This window comes from Pygocentrus nattereri, chromosome 26, assembly GCF_015220715.1.
Source record: "Pygocentrus nattereri isolate fPygNat1 chromosome 26, fPygNat1.pri, whole genome shotgun sequence".
NCBI lineage: Eukaryota > Metazoa > Chordata > Actinopteri > Characiformes > Serrasalmidae > Pygocentrus > Pygocentrus nattereri.
The window spans coordinates 14373036-14398427 of record NC_051236.1 but is presented as its reverse complement, the minus strand read 5'-3'; the positions used below and the strand labels follow the sequence as shown (position 1 = coordinate 14398427).

General features: G+C 38.4%; 1 protein-coding gene across 2 annotated transcripts in view; it reads right to left on the bottom strand.

Moving 5' to 3' along the window:
* erbb3a (erb-b2 receptor tyrosine kinase 3a) overlaps positions 1 to 21575 on the bottom strand; it is a 30028-nt gene extending 8453 nt beyond the window's left edge. For both annotated transcript variants that reach the window (XM_017697870.2, XM_037535074.1), the window contains exons 1-16: positions 21181 to 21575; positions 13237 to 13391; positions 11570 to 11756; positions 10385 to 10510; positions 9627 to 9689; positions 9179 to 9297; positions 8865 to 9006; positions 8598 to 8711; positions 7602 to 7719; positions 6819 to 6892; positions 6642 to 6732; positions 6322 to 6339; positions 4826 to 5043; positions 2911 to 3043; positions 1060 to 1153; positions 291 to 448 (exon numbers count right to left, since the gene is read on the bottom strand). In XM_017697870.2, the coding sequence (XP_017553359.1) occupies positions 291 to 448; positions 1060 to 1153; positions 2911 to 3043; positions 4826 to 5043; positions 6322 to 6339; positions 6642 to 6732; positions 6819 to 6892; positions 7602 to 7719; positions 8598 to 8711; positions 8865 to 9006; positions 9179 to 9297; positions 9627 to 9689; positions 10385 to 10510; positions 11570 to 11756; positions 13237 to 13391; positions 21181 to 21274 (1904 nt within the window). In that variant the 5' untranslated portion in view covers positions 21275 to 21575. The remainder of the gene's footprint in view (positions 1 to 290; positions 449 to 1059; positions 1154 to 2910; positions 3044 to 4825; positions 5044 to 6321; positions 6340 to 6641; positions 6733 to 6818; positions 6893 to 7601; positions 7720 to 8597; positions 8712 to 8864; positions 9007 to 9178; positions 9298 to 9626; positions 9690 to 10384; positions 10511 to 11569; positions 11757 to 13236; positions 13392 to 21180) is intronic.
* Between the last annotated feature and the right edge of the window lie 3817 nt (positions 21576 to 25392).

The window sequence follows — 25392 nt, the reverse complement described above, 5'->3', positions numbered from 1 at the left end:
ATTCTGGATATACACTTTATTATAACTTAAATTCTCTACGCTATACAGCTTTCTGCCTTTCAGAATCTGTTCATCATTCTGGACACAAAAATTAATAATTCTTATTTAAGGCTTCCTAATTATTTGAAACTTATTAAGATAATTTTATACAAACTGGATTCTTATTGCTGAAAACATATTTCAAATTTTTAAACAGTGATAATTTTTACTTGATAGATTTGTGACATACAAGATGCTTTATATGAATGTAGGCTGAAGTTATCCATAATGGTAAGGTATGTATATCTCACCCAATGGTACAGTTGGCATGGCAGGGCTGGCATTTGCGTTGGGCATTAGGAAATTTATATATGACAAGGCCGTTTTCTCCCATGACTCCCTCCGGGCATGAAGAGACACAGTGTGGGCCATCCTGCAGCCTCACACACACCTCACACTGATCCGCTCCCTAAGCAGAGAAAAAAGAGAGAGAAAGAGGAAGAGAGAGAGTGAGAGAGAGAGAGAGAGAGAGAAAGAAAGAAAGAGAGAAAATATATTTTGGTGTAAGGTTGAAAGGTTGAAAGACAAACAAGAGAAAAGGAGTAATATATGTGCAAGAGAGAGAGACAAAAGAGAGGGAGACAAGGAGGGAGAAAGAAAGGAGAGACAGGAAGAGAGAAAGAGAGAAGGTAAAAGACAGACAGAGGTAAAACAAAAAGAGAAAGCTAGAAAGGAAGAGAAATAAAGAGGAAGACAGGGAGATATATAGAAACAGTGAGCGAGAAAGACAAAAAGAGTGAGAGGCGAAAAAAGAAAGACAGAGCGAGAAAGAGAGAGAGAGACAGAGACAAAGAGACAGGGAGAGACAAAGAAAGACAGGGAGAAAAAAGAAGAAAGGGAGAATGACAGAGGAAGAAAGACTGAGAGAGAGTGAGAAAGAGGAATAGAAAGAAAGAGAGGGAGGGAAAAAGAAAGAAATAGAGAGGTTAATTAAACTGAGGGGGGGAACAGTGGCAGAGAGAGAAAGAGAGAGAGATGAGAAACGGAAAGGGAAAGAGTAACCGAAAGCGGTTGCCGTACCGGTCCTCGGCACGTCAGTCTGCTCTCCTGCACTGCACACTCTGAGTGACACAGCATACACTCTCCATTCGGCCCTGCAAACTCCCGTCTCTCACTGAAAAACACACATCTCATCACTTCATCATCAATACTCTCACAAATATAGGTAGGTCAAAAATATATGAGAATATATGAGATACTAAGTCAAAATACTGACTTAATACCTCAAATGACTCAGTGCCTAAAACTAAGTATGAATATAATTACAGACAGGATTAAAACAGAAAGTCACTCAACGCAGTAAATTTATTATCATCTTTATGAAGGTTTTCCTTTGAACAGGGTATTGAAGGTAAATATTACAATGCGAAATTTAAATATCTAAATCTAATCTTCACTTTAACTTCAGTAACATGATCTTTACACTCTCATATGACTCACGGGAGTCAAGGCCAGAGGCTCCTGGGGTGTCAAGTTCCATTTCCCTGGTGGAGGTCACTGAGGTAGTTGGTAAGCTCCTCAGTGGTAAGGCACAGGGGGTGGATGAGATTCGTCCAGAGATGCTTAAGGCTCTGGATATTGTGGGGCTGTCGTGGCTAACACGCCTCTGCAATATTGCATGGACCTCGGGAACAGTAACCTTGGACTGGCAGACTGGGGTGGTGGTCCCTATTTTTAAAAAGGGGGACCGGAGGGTGTGTGCCAACTATCGGGGTATCACACTGCTCAGCCTCCCTGGGAAAGTCTATGGAAGGGTGCTGGAAAGCAGACTCCGACTGACAGTTGAACCTCAGATTGAGGAGGAACAATGTGGATTCCGTCCCGGCCGTGGAACAATGGACCAGCTTTTCACCCTCTCACAGATTGTTAAGGGGGCATGGGAGTTTGCCAACCCAGTCTACATGTGTTTTGTGGACTTGGAGAAGGCTTATGACTGTGTTCCTCGAGATATCTTGTAGGAGGTCCTCCAGGAGTATGGGGTGTTGGGGCTACTACTCTGGGCCATCCAATCTCTGTACTCCCGGAGTGAGAGCTGTGTCCGTATACTCGGCATTAAGTCAGACTCTTTCAGTGTTAGGTTTGGGCTCCGGCAGGGTTGTGCCCTGTCTCCACTCTTGTTCGGGATATTCATGGATAGAGTGTCCGGGTGTAGCCGGGGTCAGGAGGGCATTATGTGTGGAGGCCGGAGGGTGGTGTCTCTGCTATTTGCAGATGATGTTGTTCTTTTGGCGGAATCACATGAGTGCCTCCAGTGCCTACCGGACTGTAGTGGTGAAGAGGGAGTTGAGCCAAAAGGCGAAGCTCTCTGTTTACCGGTCGATCTACATCCCAACCCTCACCTATGGTCATGAGCTGTGGGTAATGACCGAAAGAACGAGATCGTGAATACCAATGAGCTTTCTTCGTCGGGTGGCAGGCTACACAATATGTGATAGAGTGAGGAGCTCAGTCATCCGGGAGCTCAGAGTAGACCCGATACTCCTCCGCATTGAGAGGAGCCAGCTGAGGTGGTTCGGTCGTCCGTGGGGGTCATCCTAGGACCCGCTGGAGGGATTATATCTGCAAGTTGGCCTGGGAGCGGCTTGGGGTCCCTGGGAATGAGCTGGAGGAAGTTGCAGGGGACAGAGTCAACTGAGATTCTTTGCTCTCCCAACTGCTACCGCAACCCTATCTGGACTAGCAGTCAACAATGATGATGATGATGATGATGATGATGATGACTCATCTGAAAGGTGCACTTTGTGTGAAGAAACAAAAAGCATTTGCCACCATAAACTGTTTTCCTATGAGCTTGGGGATATTCAGTCCCCACAAAGAGAGCAACACGAAGTACCTACAATCAAACACCTACAAAGACACATTTATACTAACCCTTCCAGAAAGTTACAGTGTGGTACACAGGTTCCTCCTCTGCTGAAGTTCTTGCAGGACAGACACTGATCTGGTCCTGGACCCCAACAGCCATCGGACGAACACAGCGGATCACACACATGGCCTTCATTGACTGCGTTACACACACACACACACACACACATTACTGTCAATCTAAATGTTGGAGAACCCTCACAGTGCATTAAACAAGAATTATTTCTTGTTCTCTATCTATCTATCTATCTATCTATCTATCTATCTATCTATCTATCTATCTATCTATCTATCTATCTATCTATCTATCCATCCATCCATCCATCCATCCATCCATCCATCCATCCATCTCACAGCCACCTCACAGTTAATGGATTAATCTTTGACTCTAATGCTGATCGCACAGAGCACCAAGTGCACTGATGAAGTAAGAACCTGTTTTTGTTTAAATTGAGGGTCTGAAAACATTAAGTTTAGAAATTCTAGCTTCTGCTGTCAAATAGTGCACTTCTTTTCGAGTATAATTTTTTTATAAATATATTTATAAATATATTTATATATTTTGATATTTTGTTGGGGTATTTAAATATGTACTATGTAGGGAGCAGGGAGCCTACATTTCTTGGCAGAATACTTGTTTATGTCGATTATTATTAATGATAGCTTAAATAATTAGTTAAAACATGTATTTTGATATATTTCATGTTGGCAGCATTGCATTGTCTGCGTTACTGAGATTTTATCACGGGGAAGGCAGTTTTAGGCACTTTGGCTTTGCAGTAACCCACAGCCTCTTACAGCTTATTGCTTTTATATAAATCTATATATATTATTGCTTTCAGAACAAGACATAATTACATTTTTTACATATTTTTTACATGCTATTTTATAACCTTTCTTTATTTTTTTTTATTTTATTTATTTTTTTTTATTTTTATTTATTTTTATTTACTGTGCCTTTAACAATTGTAAATGAGTTGGGCCTTGTGACATCAAAGAAACAAATAATTCAAAGCAGGTTGTTTTTGCAGCTTTGTTTCCATATACAGACTGGAAGGTGAACGATACAAGACTTTAAAATAACTACTTTATTTAAAACAAGAGGGAAATTTGTTTTTCCATAATATGAGGAATTTAATAACAGCATTAAGTCCCCGTCAGGTAAGGATTACATCAGTCTCTAGTCCGTTCTAGCCCACACTTTCACTAACTGGGTGCACATTTCAAGTTTGTATGTGCCTATTTCAGCATTTCACCTGCTGTTCCAAATCGAGAACTGGGATTGAGGTCTGATTTTGTCAGTCGAACTGTCCCAGTTTTACATCATGACTGTTGAACCAGTCACATACAGACACCCTATAGCTGTCATCCTGGAATGTGGGAGTGTCGGTGTTGTGCTCTGCTCAGACATGAAGCACACCGTTTGTGGAACAGTGGCTTAAAATGGAATCTTAATAGAATGAAGTAATCCTTACCTGACAGGATTGGCGCTGTTATAAAGGAGACGTGTAAGCAAGTATTTGTTTGTGCGTGTGACTTTGTTGCGTGTGACTAATTTATTTTTGCAGGGGAGTTTATGAGGTCAATTCATCAGTGTTTGTGTTAGTAGTTTGGGAGTTTCATTCATCCTTAACAGAGATTTTGGTTAGAATCAGAGTAAAACCAACACTGTAATAATTGACATTAATAGCCTTTCAACCCTAAGGGGCCTGTAAGTGCATCCATACCTTAGTTCCTCACCCTCTTATCTGCATAACCTGTACAGTAGTTTAGTAGTAGTTATGGAATAATTCATAGCAGTTACTGAATGATGCATCCCAAGACTAGGAACTGAATAATACGTTTTAGGTTCAGAGGGTTAATACATAATTAAGCTCTTTTTTCCTTACTTATGTGCATAGACACACAAAGACATACTTACTGCACTCATCCTGATGTCGATTCTCTTTGATGTCAATGCTTTTCTGTCGACGCTGGGCCCGTGCTCCAGTCCCGAACAGACGTGTCCAGTTGACAGTGTGGTGGTAGCAGAGCTTACTATTCCCAGTGATGTAGATGCCGCCATCACTTATCTTCTTCAAAGATCGCAGCCCTAGAGACTTCAGCGTAGTGATCCTCATCACCAGAAGAGCATAGCCCCTAACAGAGACATGGTTTGCAGCAGAATACGTTTAATCTGAATGTGTTTTTGAGCAAAATCCTTTCAACTTCAAAGTATAGATAAAGATCTTTTTATCTGTCCATGCACCGACACCAAGAAATAACAACAGCAGCAGCACATCACTGAGATCAGATACCTGTGCATGAACAAAAAACCTTGTGTTTTTATGAGAAATATTATGATTTTATGTGTGTACAACTGTTCAAAGCAGTTATTGCTAGTCTTGCTAGGCTAGTGTTTTTTGAGACCGAAACAGTCACTACTGAATAACTTGGTAAAGTTTTAGTGGTGTTATGATTGTACTGATCATGGCAAAATTGAATGTTCAGGAATTTGATTAAAAGTCCAAAATGTCTTTTCTGTGCTACATTTTTGTGCATTTTCCATTTATTAAACAGCTTTTTATCAAAATATTGCAAAACTGAAGTAAACTAAAAATAACTCTCCCCATCCAAACAGTCCATCTATTCCCTCTTTCTGTTAACTGTATTGCTAACGATATATTAAATAAGATTTTAATGAAAAGAATGAAAGAAATAATTAAAAGAAAGATGCTAACCTATTCAATGTGCATCATATAATTTGCTCCAATCTTTTCATCACATCAAAACAAATTGCCTCCATGTCTCAAGAATAATTGCTTAAGCATTACTGATTCAAGCTGTGGCCAATTCTAACATAACTGTGTCATGTAGTTGGGACAGCCAAGATTACGCACACTAAGATTATGTGGGGGAAAGTCATATCTTCCTTTGCATTCCTGTTAGCTTTAAATTGAAGTCATAGTTAAGCAATAATACAGCTGAATTCACAGGAATTCCTTTACCTACCAGGGCAGACAGTACGGTAGTGACATTTATCCAGACGTCATAAGCCTCCCCACACTTCCTCTTTGGTTACACTAAGGAGCTTTTGTAGGAAAGCGGTGGTAGCCAATATAACCTTTTACTTTACTAAAAAGTGGATCAACTGGTGATTGAACCAATTCGGGAGAATAGCCCATAAACAAGCTATCGTCACTGTTAAAAGAAAACTTCGCACTTGGGAGAATGGCAACTTAACTGGTGAAAGGAAAAAAGTTCTTTACTTTAATGTAAGTTAACATTATGTAAATAAAACCACGTAAAAAAAGTTGATTTGTGAGGTTTTCCTATATCAGCAAACACCAGCGTAGCAATTCAGTTGCCTTATGTAACAAACATAGAAGGTTAATCATTCACAAGATCACATAAGTTAATTGAAGCATAGGGTCCTACCTTTTAGAGGTTACTCCTCTGATGGGGGAAATGACAGAGAAAGGAAAGTGGGGTAGACAGTGACAAAGAGGAAGGAGATATTAATAGGTTAGACATTTAGGAAGAGAAACAGTTACAATAACAGCACAGTAAAATTGGTTGTTATGTGGAAAGTACATGTTACAAATTGTTACACATGTTGTTGTATACATACATGTTATATGGCATTTGTTATAAAATATGCTATGGTGAGAACACTGAATACATGGGAAGAAATGCAAAGAAACAAATGGATTGTTTTTTTTACAAGCACACAGACCAAAGGGCAGAGCAGCTCTTACTTGTAAAGACTTCGGCCCTGTATGGTCGTCAAATTGGAGAAGACAGACAGATCATCCATCTCTTCAGGCCAAGATTGAATACTCAGAAAATCTAGCAAATAGAAAACTGAGTGTCATGTGCTATAGAGAAGAAACAGTTAAGAAATTCAAGTATTTGTTTACTCAGTTTTCACAAACCTGTGATCTCCCTGACAGTGTTGAAGATTTGAAGCTTTTTGGGGTCCAGAGCTGAAATGTTGTTAAATCGATCTCTGTAGGTGAGAGAGAGAGGAATGTTACTGGAATGTTCTCACAAAACCCAACAAAATTTTACATATATCCAGCTAACAAAATCCATTTACTCATTGGCGTAAATCTGAAATTACACAATATATTTTTGGGGGTCATAGCATGGTTCAAAGTACATAGTACACAGCTGAACTGCAAAAGAGCTGTCCCGTATCAATTATCTGACAGGTCAGCTAAATTTTAAAACTCTAATTAACAGCAAAATAGATTTTATTTTTTTCTAGTTATATTCAGTAATGACAAATATAAAGAAACACTAACCTGCCCTGGAATCGTTTTCAACACTTCTTTACTGTACTATGATTGTTAGTTAACTTATGGCATCTATAAACAGTCCTTCTTCCTTCTTTTTGATAATCATATTAATCATTATTAAGGTATTTAGCTAAAGAAATGTATAATGTAGACCAGACTAAGAATTTTAGCAATGCGATGGAAAGAAAAATTATAGCAAAATACTGACATATAAAGCATGAGATATCAATGTAAGTGCAGACACACTTTGTGTAACCATAAGCTATAGCCTCCTGACACTGGTCCCTCATCAACACATCAGACCAAAAATTGACCCCTGCATCTACTTATGAATCTAATTTACCAAAAATAAATCTGTACATACAATATAAATAGATCTGTTTTATACCAGTTAACTGAGGTCCTACTTCTACTCACCCTTTAATGCCTGTGATGAGGAAGTGAAGGCTGCCTTGAATTTTAGTGCAGTTTATAAAACTGTCTATATTTTTTGAGTCCACTGTCTGTCTGTTGGCTGCCCCAGTACCTTCACACACTACATAGATAGGTCGATAAATAGAGAGAGAAAGAGAGAGAAAGACAGAGAGAACAGGACACTGTATGTGAGAACATAAACTGCTATGAGACTGTGTTAATCTCTTGAAACCAAGCATCTCACCAGCGATTTATTCTGAGAATTTCACTACTTAAAAGATGCAAAAGGCTTCCCTTAGTGTTTGGAAGATTTGCGCAGGATGGAATGTGATTTATTTCAGATGATTCAGTGCACAAGCATATGCACTTATTATTGTTCTGCTTAATTCAATTAACAATAAAACTTGACTAGGGTGTTATTTACATTTCTTATCGTGTGTTTTCTTGTCCAAAAAGGTAGTTTGTGAGACAGATGAAATATAAAATCCACTTAACCCTCCTGTAATGTTCAAGTCAAGAAAACAAATCAGTTGCTATCTTTGCCTTCATTCTCACTGCTGGGTCTAACAGACCCAAACATTATGTGTGTAATATGCAACATAGCAGGAGGCTTTAAAGCATGTTTGTGTATTTTTGTGTAAAGAGTACTAGGATTCACTCGTATGCAAAAGCTTGTGAAAATAATCCTCTACAGAGAACAAACTTCTGTACATTTTAATGCATAATTATTGTTTTTGCGAATTTAACATATTGGAAAAAAACAGAAATGAGGCCATGGTTTTATTTCACATTTTATATTGTATGTCATATTTTATGTTTTATGTTATACTTACAAAACAAATATAAATTGTTCACAAAACCTTGCAGAAAAACACATATTTATGTTGATTTATGTTTATTTTACATATTTCTTTTATATGACAAAATACTTTTGTATGTTTGCTGTACGTGGGAGTGGAAGTGCATGTACATACATGCGTGTGTGTGTGTGTGTGCTACCTTTAGGACACAGGCCCCCACATGGTTCACACCTCTTCACCCCTTTCTTATCTGCCTCTGTTTTATCTGAAGGGCAGCTGCTAACACATGAGCTTCCATCTACCACAAAGTTAGCTAAGAGAGAAACACAGAACAAGTCATGAAATCCTGTCATATTGTCATATTGAAAAAAGCCTAACACAAATAAATAATTAAATAAATAAATTTCAATACCGTTTAAAACAATGCTAAGCTACAGTAAATGTAGAAGAATAAAAGGTGACTCACGAGGGCACTGGGCCACGCAGACTGAGCCATACTGATATTTCGCATTGGGGTTTGGCTCCAGTTTAAACGTGACTTTATTATAGATCAGGCCCTGGGGACACTGAGGCACGCACGAACCAGAATCATTGAAGTTTCTACAGGCCTGAAAACAAACACACAAAGAAACCATGTTTCACACGTTTGCCTGTTATTTAAATCTTTACTTCATACTCTGAATCAGGTGAGTGAAGAGCGGAAAGCACTGCAGCAGCCTCATAGGTCCACAGTGTGCTACTGTAGTACCATAGATATAAACATGCATGATTGTTACTCACAAAGCAGTTGGTATCCAAGGGTCCAGTGCAGCCTCCTGCACACTCAATATGGCAACATTCGCTGGGGTTTCTCCCAAAACAGCGGCCATTACACTGAGGTGCACACACCGTCTTAGTCACTGAGAGAGATAAGCAGACTTGTGAATGTGTGTGTGACTGTGTAGGTGCTTGTGCAATGTGTGTTAAAGAAGCATGGTTCCCCAAACAGGTTCTCGGGGCCCCACAGCACACATTGTTGCTTTATCTCTATGTGTTGCAAAGTTAGGTTGGATCTAAAATGTGGACCATCTAGGGGGCCCTAAGGAGTTGTTTGAGAACCACTGTTAAAGAGGGAGAAAGAGAGATAAAGAAACAGAGAAACACAGCTAACAGAATTGAGTGTGTGTGTGTGTGTGTGTGTGTGTGTGTGTGTGTGTGTGTGTGCGTGCGTGCAAGTGAGAAAACTCACAGGTCTGACAGCTTTCTCTGCCAGGTCCCCAACAAGGACCATCACAAGATTCATGACATGGCTCTGTACAGGAAACACAACATCAACATGTTACTTGAAGCTGGATTTGTTTTACCAGGTTAGGTTCTATCATGTAATTTGTGGGATCTGTCTGGCTAATTTACTCTAGATAAAGTGTATAATTCAGAGGTTCTTGTGACCAAATGAGTGAAATGTAACAACAGAACAGAGTTCTCCAGGTAGATTCCCCATGTAAAAATGTATAGACATGCAAGATGGCTGAATGGTTTCTGTGAGAATACACACAAAGCACAGAGGGCATTCAGAGTTATTGCCTACTTATAGGTTGTGATTACTGAATTAAACAGCACATACATCCCATTTAAATCTTGTAAATGAATACATTGAATGTAATCATGCAAAACATAATGTTGACCCTAAAACAAAAAGGATTTGGTGTTGAGACATAAATTATTAAGTAGTGGGCTACATGAAATGATAACAGAGTAACAGAGATTTGAAATGACTGTTTCAGAAGTTAGGAATAACTATGTTTTTGGTTATGGTTTTATTCCTAGCAAAATATTGTTCGTTTCCAGTTTTCGTTTTCAGGTTCGGCGAATTACAGGTCATTCACTTCATATTCTAAAAAACTATCGACACTCCAGAAAAATATTTTGGATCTCGATGGCAATCCAATAACAGGTCAGAACTAATCCAGCAGAAACAGTTTATGTTCATATAATGTTGTCACTCACTGTCAGGCCCATTGTCTTTGATGATGACCTCAGCTCCGCTGTCCTTTACAATGTCTAGCCAGTTTATCTGTGGCACGTAGCTCAGGAATTTATTCTGAATGATCTGCACACCTCCTTCCAGAATTTCTGGAAAAAATGTGAGAAAATTAATTAAGGAGTATGTACATATGTAGAGATACAAACACTCATACACACAAACAAACAAACAAATATATATCTCCAGATACTCATTCAAATGAGCGAATGAGTATCTTTGGATTGACTTTTTTGTGAGAGCAAGCAAAATGTAAAGTCTTACATTGCTGGTAGCTTTACATATGACATTACTGTCCCTAACTAAAGTTTTGTGCATTTTGTACATTACAAGGTCCTTTGCTTACAAACATCTGGACATCTGGATTAATTCTCAAGTGTTTAAGCTACCTGATGGACCAAAATTACTATAATCTACAGAACCTAACCTGTGTCAGCTTACATTCTTATGTATGAAGAGACACCTTTGGCAGTGGGGAGATGTTGTTTGATAATGCACCCACCATGTACATAGAAATAGATAGACATCTTTACAATGCATGCACACACCAATTATATGACGACATAGTATGTGACTCATGAAACAAATCAGTTTATTTGGAGTCAATTACTAGAACTAGAGCACACAGACACGCAAGACAAGCACACATTAGGACACATTACTCCCTTAATCACACCCATGCACCCGTATGCACAAACCCCACAATGACTGATAGAAACTTTTGTTTATATTTCCTAGTAGCTGTAAAGTATTGACTGGAGCAGGCTCAGGCACGTCTCTGTAACTGTCTGTCTGGCAGTTAACTGTCACACTGAAGACAAATACCAACTGTAACACATACAATGGACCATACACTACAGTTCTGGTCAGATCATTATATGCAGCTGTGTGCAGATAAATTAGAATTTCCACAAAATGTAGATTTGCAGCACACTCACACATGCACTCACAATTAAAGTTTTTTGTCCACTGACTTTTCACTCCCAGTTAGTGCCACACTTTGAGTGTCCTATCATTATGGATACAGTAGGGGAGGCAGGCTTTGTGTGTTGTATGCATTGATTGAAAAGGAGTTGTGAAATGCGTGTCTTATGTGAGGCACAAAAAGTTAAAGAAAACAGGCAGAAACCGATGTGAATGTGTAAGTGTACCTGTCAGATGTGTAAGGCCAAGCTCTTGCAGACCATAGTCTCCATCCTTCTGGTAGTTGACAAGAACAGCAAGAGCAAAGCGTTCTTCATACAGAGATGTTCCTCTGATCACGCGTATGTTCTCCAGTGGTAGCTGCCTGAACTGGTTTATAGCTATCAGGACATAGCCTGTAACCTCACGAATAGACTAGAGAGAAACACAGTGAGATACAGAGAGACACAAAGAGAGATAAAGGAAGGTAAGAGTTCAGTGGTTATTATTAGGAACAATATCAAATGACCAAAATTGACTATTAGTGACACAGTTCAAACCTCAGTTATTAGTGGATTTTGCTTAGTCCTCTTTTTACTGCTGCTTAGCATATATAGCCCATAACATCTTTTAGGCTTACAGGAGTAAAGCTATAAGGATCCTGAGCCAGGACTGGGTAAAACGTTGCTCAACTGAGACAATTAAGTCATCGCAACAGACATGATAAGCAACCAGTTCAGTAATGACTCATACACACTCACACATATAGAAACATCACAAGAGATGTTTTGACTGCTTAAAATCACAATCAAGAATTACAAGAAATGGTAATGTCAGTATTGTAAAAATAGTGCCTTATTACTCTTTATAACATTTCTAAATAGGGCCTTGGCAGTAACAGAATCCTCTTATTCAGATAACATGGTTAAAGCGGGGCTCTTTTCTTTATATTATTTTATTTATATATTTCATTTGCACAAAGCATTTATACAAATAGTAATAATTATGATAGCACAGCAACATCATCAATAAAAATAATAACAGAAAACCTTTGTCTTGTAATCTGCTAGTTGATTTTGTTAAGAACATTATAATAACATGGTTAATTTGAAACTGTGGTTGCATTATACTGTTGTGTTTAATTTGGCCTCAATACTATAACTAATTTAGAAAGAATGAAGGTATTGTGAATGTCACACACATTTCAATCTCTGAGATAATGTTGTCTGTAGCCATTTAGCCTGACATCATTGTGAATCAGGCTGTTTCACCTGGTGCCTGGTTCTACAGGTTTTGGTAAACTAGGCAAAACTTTATAGTGTTTAGCTAGGCACCATAAATGTTGTATTAATGTGGAATATCAGATCACCCACCATGTTTTTTTTTTTTTTTAATACTGGTAGTAAATGAGTTTTTACTGTCACTGGGGGCTGACCAGCCACCGTTACTGTCATTGCTTGGTTAACTGTCACCTAAACCTAAGAAACATCTAGGCTGTAAGGTATAAATATATTTCATTAACAGCGATTTTATTTTTTTTGTCACTGTTGTAACTTCATAGGAAAAGGGGAAACGTGCCTTAATGCGCATCAGTGTAAGGTGTTATTATTCTAGGTAATTTTGGACTGTTCCTATCGGTCCATTCATCATGAAATCATTTTAGACGGTGTAAAAAATAAAAAAACAAACACAATGTCACTACAAAGTTTTGACAGTAGCTGTTGCAATGTTTTTTGTTAGGTTTTGATTATCATATGAAATTTGACCAGGTAGGAAAGACTACTTTTCTCTAATATTAAACCTGTCTTTCTCTATGTGTGATGGGAATATTCCCAGTGTGTCTGTGAGTGTGAAAGGGGCTTTTGTCTCTCGCTCTCTGTCTTTTTTTTTTTTTACACCTATACATTTCTCCCACCTGCAGGAAGGAAAAGTCACGGTAGTGCTCCATGTGGGTGATCTCCAGGTTGCCCATGACAATCTGACAGTCCATGTACATCTCTTTCATCCGCTGATACTGCACCTCCGAACTGCCTGTCACACTCAGCATGTTTTGGGTGCCTAAACACATTGCTGTAGACATAAAAGGGGGGAAAGAGAGAGAGAGGATTGTGAAAACTGAACATTGCCATATAGAAAGAGAGAAAGAGAGAGGCAGGCAGAGCGAGAGATAGAGAGAGAGAGAGACAGAGAGAGAGAGGGAGAGAGAGAGAAAGATAGACAAGCTATTCCACTTTGTTATTCAAATTTGCATTTTCATAGGGAGATGAAAACAGGCCTCAGACAGAAGCTCCTCAGAACAGAAAACAACAACCTGCTCCTGCCAAGGCAATATTTCTTAAAACCAGTTTTGGAGCTTATGTGTGCTTGAGAGCTTTATTACCTTCAGACTTCATACAAACAACAGCCTTCCAGGAAGAAACAGCATTTATGAACATATGACTAAAAACCTGGCTAAACGGTAGAGCACCCTGAACATATTACTGCTCTAACTTTGGCTGAATGTCAAGGCACAGCATCTCACACACACATACTATCTGCAGTATGAACAAAACTTACTGTTCCAGCTGTTGGTAATTTACTTAAGCTCATGCCTTCAACTGTTAAGGGATACTGTCTTTGTCTTTTTCATATATTTGCCGAGTTTTGACCCTTTTTTACATTGACATAAAAACAGAAAAATGGCAGATATAGAGACACAAACCATATACAATGTACATCAAATGTAAATGTAATACATAACCACATAACTATCTCTGTAAATATGCAAATTAATTTAAATGGGATAACAAAATGACAATAATGACTCCAGACTTCAAAAGCATTAATGATTAAACAATCTTCTGTGAGTGCAATGCAGAGACATCACCATACAGGAGAGGCTGATTAAAGTGACCAGAACTCACACAGTCTTATCTCTTGGGGTCTCTTGCTTATAGAAGGCTAGAGAGCTCTGTGTGCTCTGTGTGTGTGTGGGGGGGGGTTTGGGTAAGCAAACCAATAGAAAAATGTCTGTGGGTATGTGTGCTGGAGGAAAAAACTGTCATACAATGCTTCCTTTCTGGAAGAGCGCGAAAACAAGTGTAAAAGCCCGCCCAAATGACCTCCACAGTTCTCTCTTTCTCTCTCTCTCTCTCTCTCGCTCTCTCTCTCACTCTCTCAAAGAATTCAGAATCCATTTACTATGAACAGCTAAAAACTGGAATTTAAACAAATTAGAATTTAATTAATATTTGATTAATACACAGTTTGTCCAAACATTATTGAATTAGCACAGAGGAAAATAACATGTATAAACACAGAAAGAGTTAGTGATGAAAAGAGAGATAGATGAAGAAAGAGGGGAAGAAGAAAACAAAGAGATAGAGAAGAAAAACAAGGGAGACAAACAAGTTTGAATAAAACAGGAATGGTGATGGTGGTAAACAGAAACTTGGCTTCAGTCTCTAAAAGATTAGCACATACCTGAGAGGTGCGCGCGCACACACACACACACACACACACACACACACACACACACACACACACACACACATACTGAGACACTTGGCTTGATGACTTTGTTTTGCACTTAAGAGACACAGTTCACAGGTCAATCAGTTCCTAAGGCAAGAACAGGTGTGGTCAAATAACTCTAGATTTATCAAGTGTGTGTGTGTGTGTGTGTGCACTTCTCAGGTATTTTTTCCTTTGTGTGTGCGCTTGTGCATGTGAGTATGTGTGTTACAAGTTCATGTACACACGGTTTTCCTAGCTGGCACCAAAGCATTGCGTTAACATGTCAGATAACAACAAATCAGAAAACAAATGCAATAGGATGGGAGGATACAAAGACGAACAAAGACTTGTGATATTATTTCTGCTGAAACGTCTGTTTGGATGCATAAAGTAACAATATGAATAGTAATAAGAATAATCTTAAAGTATATGAGTAACATTACAGCATAGAGTAATTTTATAGTATATTTTAACCTGTATCACAGTAATTTTACAATGTATGAGTACTATTATAATTTTAATGAGTAAGAGTAATTTTATATTCAAGTCTAAACTAACAGCATCAGAGTCATTTTACAATGTAAGAGTAATGTTATAGTTTAAGAGTAATTTTACACTATAGACTAATCTTACAGTAAGTTTAATGCTACAGTATCAAAGTAATCTTACAGTATTAGAGTAATGTTACAGTTTAAGATTTATCACATATTAAAAGAGGACTCTTTCAACATAGTAACTCTACACTGTATGTGCAATATTATAGTACACTCCTAAATGTAAAGGTACCAGAAAGGATGCTTTGCTCTATGCCATACAATAACCATTTTTGGCTTCCAAAAGTACTTTTTGATGGCTGGTTCTTTAGACAACTGTTCTTGGAAATTAAATAAATAAGTGTGAAGTGAAACTTTTTAAAGTTTAAAGAGTCTCTTTTTCAAACATTTTAAATGTTTGCTCTGTCCCTTTTTTTAATAAAAAGAAAGTATAAGACTAATCTTACTGTTTAATACTAATGTTACAGTGTAGGTAATGTACCAGTGTGAGAGTAGTCTTACAGTGTTAGAGAACTTGTGCAAACGTTCTCACATTCTGTTGAGCTGTACTGTAACCTGTTTTTCTCTGAATGTCTGGGTCAGGTATTATTATGCTATAATTCAAATCTTATCTGGATAAACAACATCATAAAGACTCCTGCACTCGTTCACTTTCTCACGCATGCTCTCTCGCTCTGTCTCTCTCCCTCTCTGTCTGTCTCTCTCACATGCAAACATAGTAGTTGTTCTCTGTACCAGATTATTTAAAAGGCTTTACAACATAGGATATGGAACTACACTCTTAAATAGACATGTTAGGATTCTTTAGTAAAGACAACACTTCCATATTGAACTCTATAGACTCAAGAACCATCTGCATACTTATAGGGTTCTCTGCATCATGAAATTGTTCTTCAGATTGATGGAGAATGTGTTGTATATGGTTTATGTAGAACCTTTTTGAAAAGGGCTCTATATTGCACTGAAAAGGTTTATGTTACTCCTAGAAGCTATGTTAGAAGCCTTTTCGATGCTGTATACATTCTTTGAGCGTTCATGGTTCAAGCCAGAACTATTGTCTTTCTTAAAGGACCCTTGAAAAACAATCAGCCTCATTGTCCAATCACTCTTAAGAAGAAGTTTCTTCTTAAAAGCTATTCATGAAAATTCTAGCATTTTCTTGTTTGTTTTGTTATTTGGGATTGTTCTTAGGTAGATCAGAAAATACACTCACTCAGAAGCATAAAGGTGTGATCAGTGATCAGTGTGATCAGACTTTTTCTTACGACCTTTCTCAAAAACACATTTAAGAAAAAACTTAGGAAGACATTTGTGAACGAGGCCAATCTCCTTTTTATAGTGTAGCACAAGGGAAAAGATGATGTAATCTGAAAGGAGAAAACAATAAACAGCAAATCCAAGCAACAGTACAACAACCAAGAGGGTTTGAAAGTGAATTATTTAACATTGTCTAGGCAGCGAGCAAAATGTAGTTTTTCTTTTTTAAATGAATGTTTAGTTTGGCGGTGAATGCATATGCAAAGGCATACATTTGATTTTTGCCCATCTTAGCAAAAAACACTAGACCAAACTTAAATTAGTAACCCTGAAGTTAAACATACAGCCCCAGATACCACTGTTTGAAATACATTGAATTCTAAGTATTTGCTGCAATCCACAACATGCGTAGTGGAGTGGCATCCACAGTGAGTGGGTGCATCTTACACACACTGTGATGAATTAAATCCCTGCTCACAATGACTGCTTGTTTATATCAGCTACGGCACACACGTTCAGTGTTCCACTTCAGCAAAATAAAGTACAATAATAATATCTCACTCTAAATACATCACTGCAGCCTTTTACAGGTCTTTAGGCTCTTGAAAAAGCTCTATTCTAGCTGGATTAGTCTTACCAGCTCTGATTCTGCAATGTGATGTATGGGATTTTACTGGCTGATTTGTATGATGCAGAGTATTTGTGTAATTTCGCCAAACTGCCACATACATACCAGATGAAAACATCACTGCACAAGTGTACATGCGAGTGTTGCACAACAGGTGTCGTACTTGATAACAACAACACAATGTGTAGCTTTTGCTGTTATATTATTTGTTTTTTGTTTTTGCTGCTATTACTGAAGGAACTCCAGGTTACCATTCCTTCAAGAACTGTTATAGAAAAAACTCTAAAGGTTCTATTTAGCACTAAAAGGGTTCTGTTATTGTTTTGATGTCAATGTTGTATCAACAGAAGAACACTTTTTGGTGCTATATAGAAACTTCAAAAAAAAAATTCTATATATAGAACCGTATACAAAACATTCTCCAACAAACTGAAAAACCATGTCACAATGTAAAGAACCTTTAAATATGCAAATCGTTCTTTGAGTGTTCATGGTTCTAAACAGAACCTTTGTCTTTACTAAAGAACCCTTAAAGAACCACCTCCCCCCATTACACACACACACATTTTCTAAGCCGCTTATCCCTCTGGGTCGCAGGGGGAACTGGAGCCTATCCCAGCGGTCATCTGGCGTATTGCCATCTCAGATCAGATTTAGTTCCAATTTATACATTTTATAAATGTTTCTGTATCTGCATCGGCACTGGCATCAGCAGATATGCAGACAAAATATACAGACATTGACCTACGGTTTCCATATCATTGCATCCCTAAGAAAAAACATCAATGAACTTCAGCATTAAAGTGTAACCCAAATGCTCAAAAGCTTGCACTCCTCAGGTTACAGATAAATGTTGCATGCATGTTGTCATAACTACTGCATGAATGGCATTATCCAGCACTTTATTTCTGTCTTGCTACAGTATACTGCATATCATCTTCCTGGCCATGGGCTGACGCTATCAAACAGAATACTACAGAATTCCCGTTACTGAGATGCACTGCACACTACCATCCCACAGTAATTCAGACTGACACCTACAAACTTCAGTCCAGAATGTTCCACTGAGGGTCAACACTGCTGCCACAGTGAAAACAACAAAACAAAGGACAGTCTTTGGTAATTTCCAACAAACCACTTAAAATTGTAGTACATTCAGAGTACATTCTGTATATCTAAGCAGACCACATTCCAGTTTTAACAAAGTGACTATATTATGTAATGTGTGGACTATACATGGGGCACCATGTTGAGTCCCATTCAAGCAGTGAATATATATATGCCACCTTGCGTTGGGCAACGTGACAAATGTACTGTTTCTGTGACAAATTTTGTCGCATCAGCTTGTTGTCTGAACATACTGTGGACATTCTCAGTACTTAGGACACTAAGGTGCTGCATGCTTCAATAGAAAGAGAGTATAATTAGTCCTGTTTGAGTGGACCTGGTGCGCAGCAAGTGAAATATCATTGTACTCATAGTTTTTTTTACAGTATTTTAAATGTGCCACTACAAATCTATCTTATTTGATCCAGCCAACATTGTGATGTTTTGTGAAAATATCTCATGACATTTTTGTACAACTGTCAAAGTTAGTGTGTAAATAATGAATAGATGAGCTGTACAAACAAAAACAAGATGCTATGATATATAAAGATGATGTATTAAGTCACTGGTTCATTGTGTTTACTCTACGGAAATCCCATGATCCACGTCCCTGTTCTTGTGAAGCCTGTGCTCATATGATGAAAATAATGCTATACCACCTCATTACCTCCCTAGTCCTCAATCATATCTATCAGTCCCAAAGGTGGGGTTCTAGCCTTCTAGTTGCAAGCAGAAGCTGCCTAGAACTCAACCCCAAGTTCTCTGAGTTCTTTCCCCTTCTTCAGTCATAGTCTCTCCTCATAGTACTACCAAACTCTGAAGGAATACTATAAACTCGCAAAATGCAACTGATCATTATTAACTAAATAACAAAATAATGCAATTAACTGATGCTGCAATTAAGCATTTTAATTTCTTGCTACATCACCCAGCCCTAGTGTCATTTACACATATGAAAATGATGGTTAAAATGATGGTCTTTAAGGGTTCTAGTGAAAAAAAAACATGAATGATTAAATGGTTCTTTGCATGGTGAACTGGCTCATTAGATTGATAGACAATTTGCTGTAAATGGTTCTTTTTAAAAAGGGTTCTATGTAGTAACAAAAAGGACTCTTGTATTGTAACAAGCTTGACACTGTAACAATAACAGAACCCTTAAAAAAAAAAAGGTTCTATATAGAACCATCTACAGCACATTCTCCATCAGCCCGGGCTGTAGAACCCTTTCACTCTTAACTCTTTCCATGCAAAGAACCCATTAATAATGCAAAGGGTACTTTGAGTGTTCATGGATCTATATCAAATTATTTTCTTTACTGCAGAGCTGATCAAGAACCATCATTTTTAAGTGTGTACAAAAAATACAAAACCATTTCTAAAAAGAGTAAGACTCATTAGAGCTTGGGCCTACACTTTTCAAGTCACACACTATTTAAAAAAGTCTTTATAAGACAGCAAACAATTTGCATGCACGGTATTGCAAAATTCTGCAGGACTTTATTTGATATTTGCTCAGCTTAGCAAAATCATTAAGCCAGACACATTAAACAAACAACCCTGAACTTTAGTTGTAATTTGTTACAGCCACATATATTATTATACCAGACAGAGCTGCAGAACTACGAGATGATCCAGTTCTGTATATTTTGGGGTTGTGCACCAGACAAAAAAGATGCCAGGAGTGTCTTGTGATTTGTGACTCGTACCAGTGGTGCCACCTGTGGTCAGTGACATCACTTGGACCACACACCTGTTGTTGTTGTACCTGAGGTGCTCCACCTTGCTTAATCAACACTATCACACAGGTCCAAAGATCACCCAGCATTTCCAACACTTCTCCGGTACAAATCTCAACACTTCATTCTTATCACTCAATCTCTGCTTTTTTCTCTTCTTCCTCCACCTCCTTCCCTCTATCAGTCATCAAAATTATTTAAAGAGCAGTTCAGGAGTGGCTGAACGAATACTTTTTGCAAGTGAGTAAAAATTTCATTGCGCTGTGTGCAACAGCAAAATGCATTTGGACACATACCCACATATAGTTGCCCCAGAAAGTACTTATTAAGTTCTTTCTGTTAGAAAACAAAATGTCAAACCAAGTGGCCTTTGTTTTAGTTTGTATATTTTGAGCAATTTCTTTGCAGACTTCTGCAGGTCTGCATCTAAAATGACTTAATGCATACTTTTACAACTTTGATGTACAGTATTCTTAGTGCAGTCTGGTTGGAATTCTTCCCTTGGCTTTCCTTCACAATGTCTACTCTCAGTTTAATGTTGTTCTTTAAAGTTAACAAGTTGTCACTTGTTAGTGTCCTAATACTTTTTGGGCCCTCTGTACCCAACACATATTGCATTTCATGCATACACACATAGAGTGCTGTGCAAAAGTCAGAGACCAGAGATCCTTTTCTGAAAACTGATATATCACTGATATATTTATCTTTGACTGTCCCTTATTCAAATTAATTATCTTGCATCTAGGTAGATACATAAGATCTGCTGGAAAAGGAATATATTGTATTTAAAGGGTACTCTCTGACTTTTGTACAGTAGTATACAAACTACTCTGAGTGGAGCTCAGTACTAGTACAGTTCAGGCAGTCAGAAAACAGGTTTGACACAGTCAACTGGTTCAGGCGGTTAGCAGAGTGGGCGAGCACTGATTTAGTCACACAGATACATCTTAACCACGACTACCGTCAAACAAACACACACGCGCGCGCACACACACACACACACACACACATATATAACAGTGAAATAAATCAGTGTAAATGTGTACTATGAAGAGACTGTGCTACCTATGTTGACCTACCTGGTTTGCCTTCCTGGGTCTGTGTGCGCGCAGATTGAGGGAACCACAGGAGCGCGAGACACAGCGCGAGCACCTGCAGTCGTGAAGCGCTCATCCTCGTCCTCCAAAACTCAATAAAGCATCACGCAGAGAGACTCTTCACAGCAGTACCTCAGCACTAACACACCTCCACAGAGTGTTAGCATAGCACAGAGCGAGTTAGTGAAGGAGCTCGTTTAATCCGAGTTTCTTTACAGCTCTTTGGTCTGAGTCATTGCGACGGGTCCATGCAGTGATTCAACAGCCGTTCCTCCCGCTTCTTCCTCGGTCTTACTCGGTTAAAAAGCAAGTTTAAAAGTCGGTTTCAAAGGATAAGACCGCAACAGGAGAGCTGATGAGACGAGAACACGCCCGGTGCCCACGAAGATTTGGTCTTAATTTGAGCGACCTGTTTACCACGCAGCCCGAACATGCCGCCGTCGCTGATTGGCTGGCGCGCTGATCAGTGCACCAATCAAATGCGTCAGCGTTGTTACATTTAATATCTAATAGCGAAACCATAGAAAAGACAATAAAATAGAATCAATGAATAAAGATGGGGGCCGTGGGGAGATTTAGATTTATATGTGAAATAGAATTACTCTGTCTGTCTTTCTGTCTGTCTCTCTCTCTCTCTCTCTTTCTCTCTCTCTCTCTCTCTCTCTCTCTCTCTCTCTCTCTCTCTCTCTCTCTCCATTTGTTTTCTCAATTCATAGTACATTTGATAGCATTAATGTCTCAAGTACAATGTTACCAAATCAAGGTAAGGGTGGTAATAATAATGGTAATAACAATGATGATAGTGATAATATAATAACAATATTATGAACTTTCTTTCTCCTTCCTCTCTGTCTTTCTATCTCTGACTTTCTCTCTCTCTCTCTCTCTCTCTCTCTCTCTCTCTCTCTCGCTCACATTGAGGGGGAATGCTGCTGTAAGTGAAGGACGTCATTGTGTCGAGTCTGGTTAATCACTGTTTCTCTGATAGATCTGGACTCCTGCTCCTACAATGCTCACATTGTCTGATGGGTCAAATTACTTTTGAGACCACAACGTGTTTTACAGTGTGGAGCTTCTTACCATTTTACAGTTTTCTACAGTTAGTGTCAAACTATCGCAAATAGAGAGGATGGGCTGTTCTGTGGTTCAGTAGTGTCTGTTGAGTCAACGTTTACTCATTCGGCTGTTAGTTTTGATATTGTGGGTGAAAAATAAAGAATGAAAACAGAAGTGACCTTGTTTAACAGTCTAGACAGTCACTCGGAGACGAAACCAGACGAAGGGAAACTTTTACTTAATTAGTGTTTTTATAATGGATTACTTCATTGTTTTATGCACACATACAGACAAAGAGACAAACAGACACACACACACACACGCACACACACACACACACACACACTCACACACACACACACACACACACACACATGCACACATCCTACAAACAGTAGGATTATTTTGCACAGCTGAGACATTTTGGGAATAACGTCACAACTCATGTTACTGACGTGCTCTGAATATTTAATGCTGCAGTGAATGAATCTTTCTGAGACCAACATCAAGGAGAATTTCATCCCACACTTTTAACAGTCGCCCTTTTTGAAAAAATATGTAGTACTCATGTATTTGGATAAATGCGTATGAAATATGTGTTCTGAAGCATAAAAACTCAACTGATGGATGTGGCAGTTCAGTAATACAACACTGATTTGGATGTAAAATATTAAAAATAACAATTATTCAAGGTTTTGTTACTACAAACAAGAAAAAAACAATCAAATGAATAAAAATGAAAATGATTGAATGAAATGAAATTATTTATTTCACTTGTAAATCATTACAGAACAATGCAATAAATTGTCAATGGTTTACGTGAGCGTAAAGTTTAAAATGTAATTTTACAAGTGGTCAGTATGAACCTCCTCCAGCTGTATGGACAACTTCAACGCCTTAGTCAAATTCATCCCATACTCGATTGAGCATGTCGGGTGTCACTGCACTCATGGCTCTTTCAGTGCGATTTCAGAAATCCAGTGTTGTGGAACCAATGTCAAATGCTCTGAGCTGTTGGAGGTTCACTGCTGACAAAAATCACGTTGCACAGTTATGACAGATTCACTTTCAGTGAAGTGGAGAATGCAAAGCGCTTTCTGCTCAGGAGTCTCTATCTCCTTGCGGGTACAGTCAGAAACTTTATGACCCCCTCTTTCAATTGGTATAGGATTGGTTCCTAAGTGCCTCACAGTTGCAAAATATTGTGATTTGAATTTGGATGAATGTTTTTGAATCACCCTAGTATGTCAAGGTTTTAAAATGTGCTATTCACTTCACAGTCCATAGAGTCCATACATATATAACCAACATCTTTTGCATCCATTCAGTCTACGGCAGTTTAGCCCCATCATTCACACTGAAGTAATAAGGAGTGTTCCTGAATGAAGTGCAGTATAATTTAGCCAATCAGAATGTAGATCATTTAAATATATTAATCTTAGAGGTACAGCACCACAAACATCCTGTTTATTTCTAAAGGATAAAGAGAGGTTGTAAAAGGCTCATGTGAAAATGAATCAGGGCTGTTTTCGACACACAAATCTAGACAAACATCACAAGTGGAAAAATGAAATGAAATGACAACAAAAATGTACAATATGGGCAATTTAAAAGTGTGCCACTCTCATCGTTGGGCAGGAGAAAACAGTACACCACACACATTAAATGCTGTAAACAGCATATATAAACGGCTAAGAATAGAGACAGTGAGTTGATCTATATCTTAAATGATGCAGTGTTTTTTATTATTTTAATTTTTTTACAGTCAATCATAAGCTGTAATCTGTATGATTGTGGTACTACTGCTGTACTCAGTGATTGACATACAGTAATATGGTTCATGTTGCTGCATTTCCAGTGGAATTCGTCATGGAGCAGCTGTGCAATACTGAATACTGTGTGGATATTTCTGTAAGTACATACACGACCAGTCAAAGGTTTTAGAACATGCCCCGTTTTCCAGGTTTATGGATATTTAAGCAGTTTAATGTTTCAATTAAATTGAACAAAATGTTTTTTTTCTACAAATTGCTGTGGTAGCCCATTTGCTTCAGGATGCTAGTCACTCTGTGAAAGTCACTGACTCTGAAATCAGCAAAAAGCCCCAGACCATCACACTTCTCCATGTTTGACAGGTGCAGACACACCTGGCATGATGAACCGCAGATTTCAGATTTTGATTTGTCAGACCATAAGACCTTCTTCTAGTCTTCATTAGTCCACTAGCAGTGCTGCATGGCCCAGGAACTCCTCTTTCCTTATTATATTGGCTTAACAATGGCTTTCTACTGCCACTCTACCCATCAAACCTGCAGTTCGAAGTCTACTCTTCAGAAGTGAAACTGAGACTCTGAGGTCTCAGAAACATGTCTTCTGATTTTGTTGGGGCTTTGGATCAGCCAGAGCTATTCCTGTCAGAGTTTCCTCCACTTTCCAAGAACCTTTTGTAGGAAACGGCACTCACTGACACCCTGGCTATTTTTGCAGTTTCTCTAAGGAAAGACCTACACCTCTGAGGTTTATAATGGCCTGTGTGTTTTCTTTTTGTTCGTAATGCATTACTGCAATAGTGCAATTAATGCATTAGTGTAATACTGTCCAATTTCTGCCCTGAGGGTGCAGTCTGTTTCAGCACTGCTTTTACACAGACCAAGAGTTTGAAAGTAATCAACAAATTTGGGACCAACATCTGACCAACTAAAACCCACTCACTATTCCACCTTTTTTTAAATAAAATGATTTTAAAGAAAAACAGCTCAATCTCTGCTGCTACTCTCATTTTAGATGATATTTTCAGCACCACCAATAGAAAGAAACATTGACCAGTGATTGTCAGTGATCTCTCCAAAACCTTTGATACAGTTGATCATTCCCTACTATTCAAATGCATACAAAATATTGGTTTTGACCAAAGTACTACCAACTGGATTAGAAAGGATCGTTCTGATATACAGCAATATGTGGCCCTGGGGCAAAATAAATCAGGCAGGTATCCAAGGGGGTTTCCTCAAGTTTGTTTAATATTTATAATAATGGCATTGCCCCTGCTCGATCCCAAAGTACATTTATTTGCCAGCGACACCATCTTGTACTGCTCAACTTACTATATGTGGTACTGCAGTGGAAGAACTGCACCAC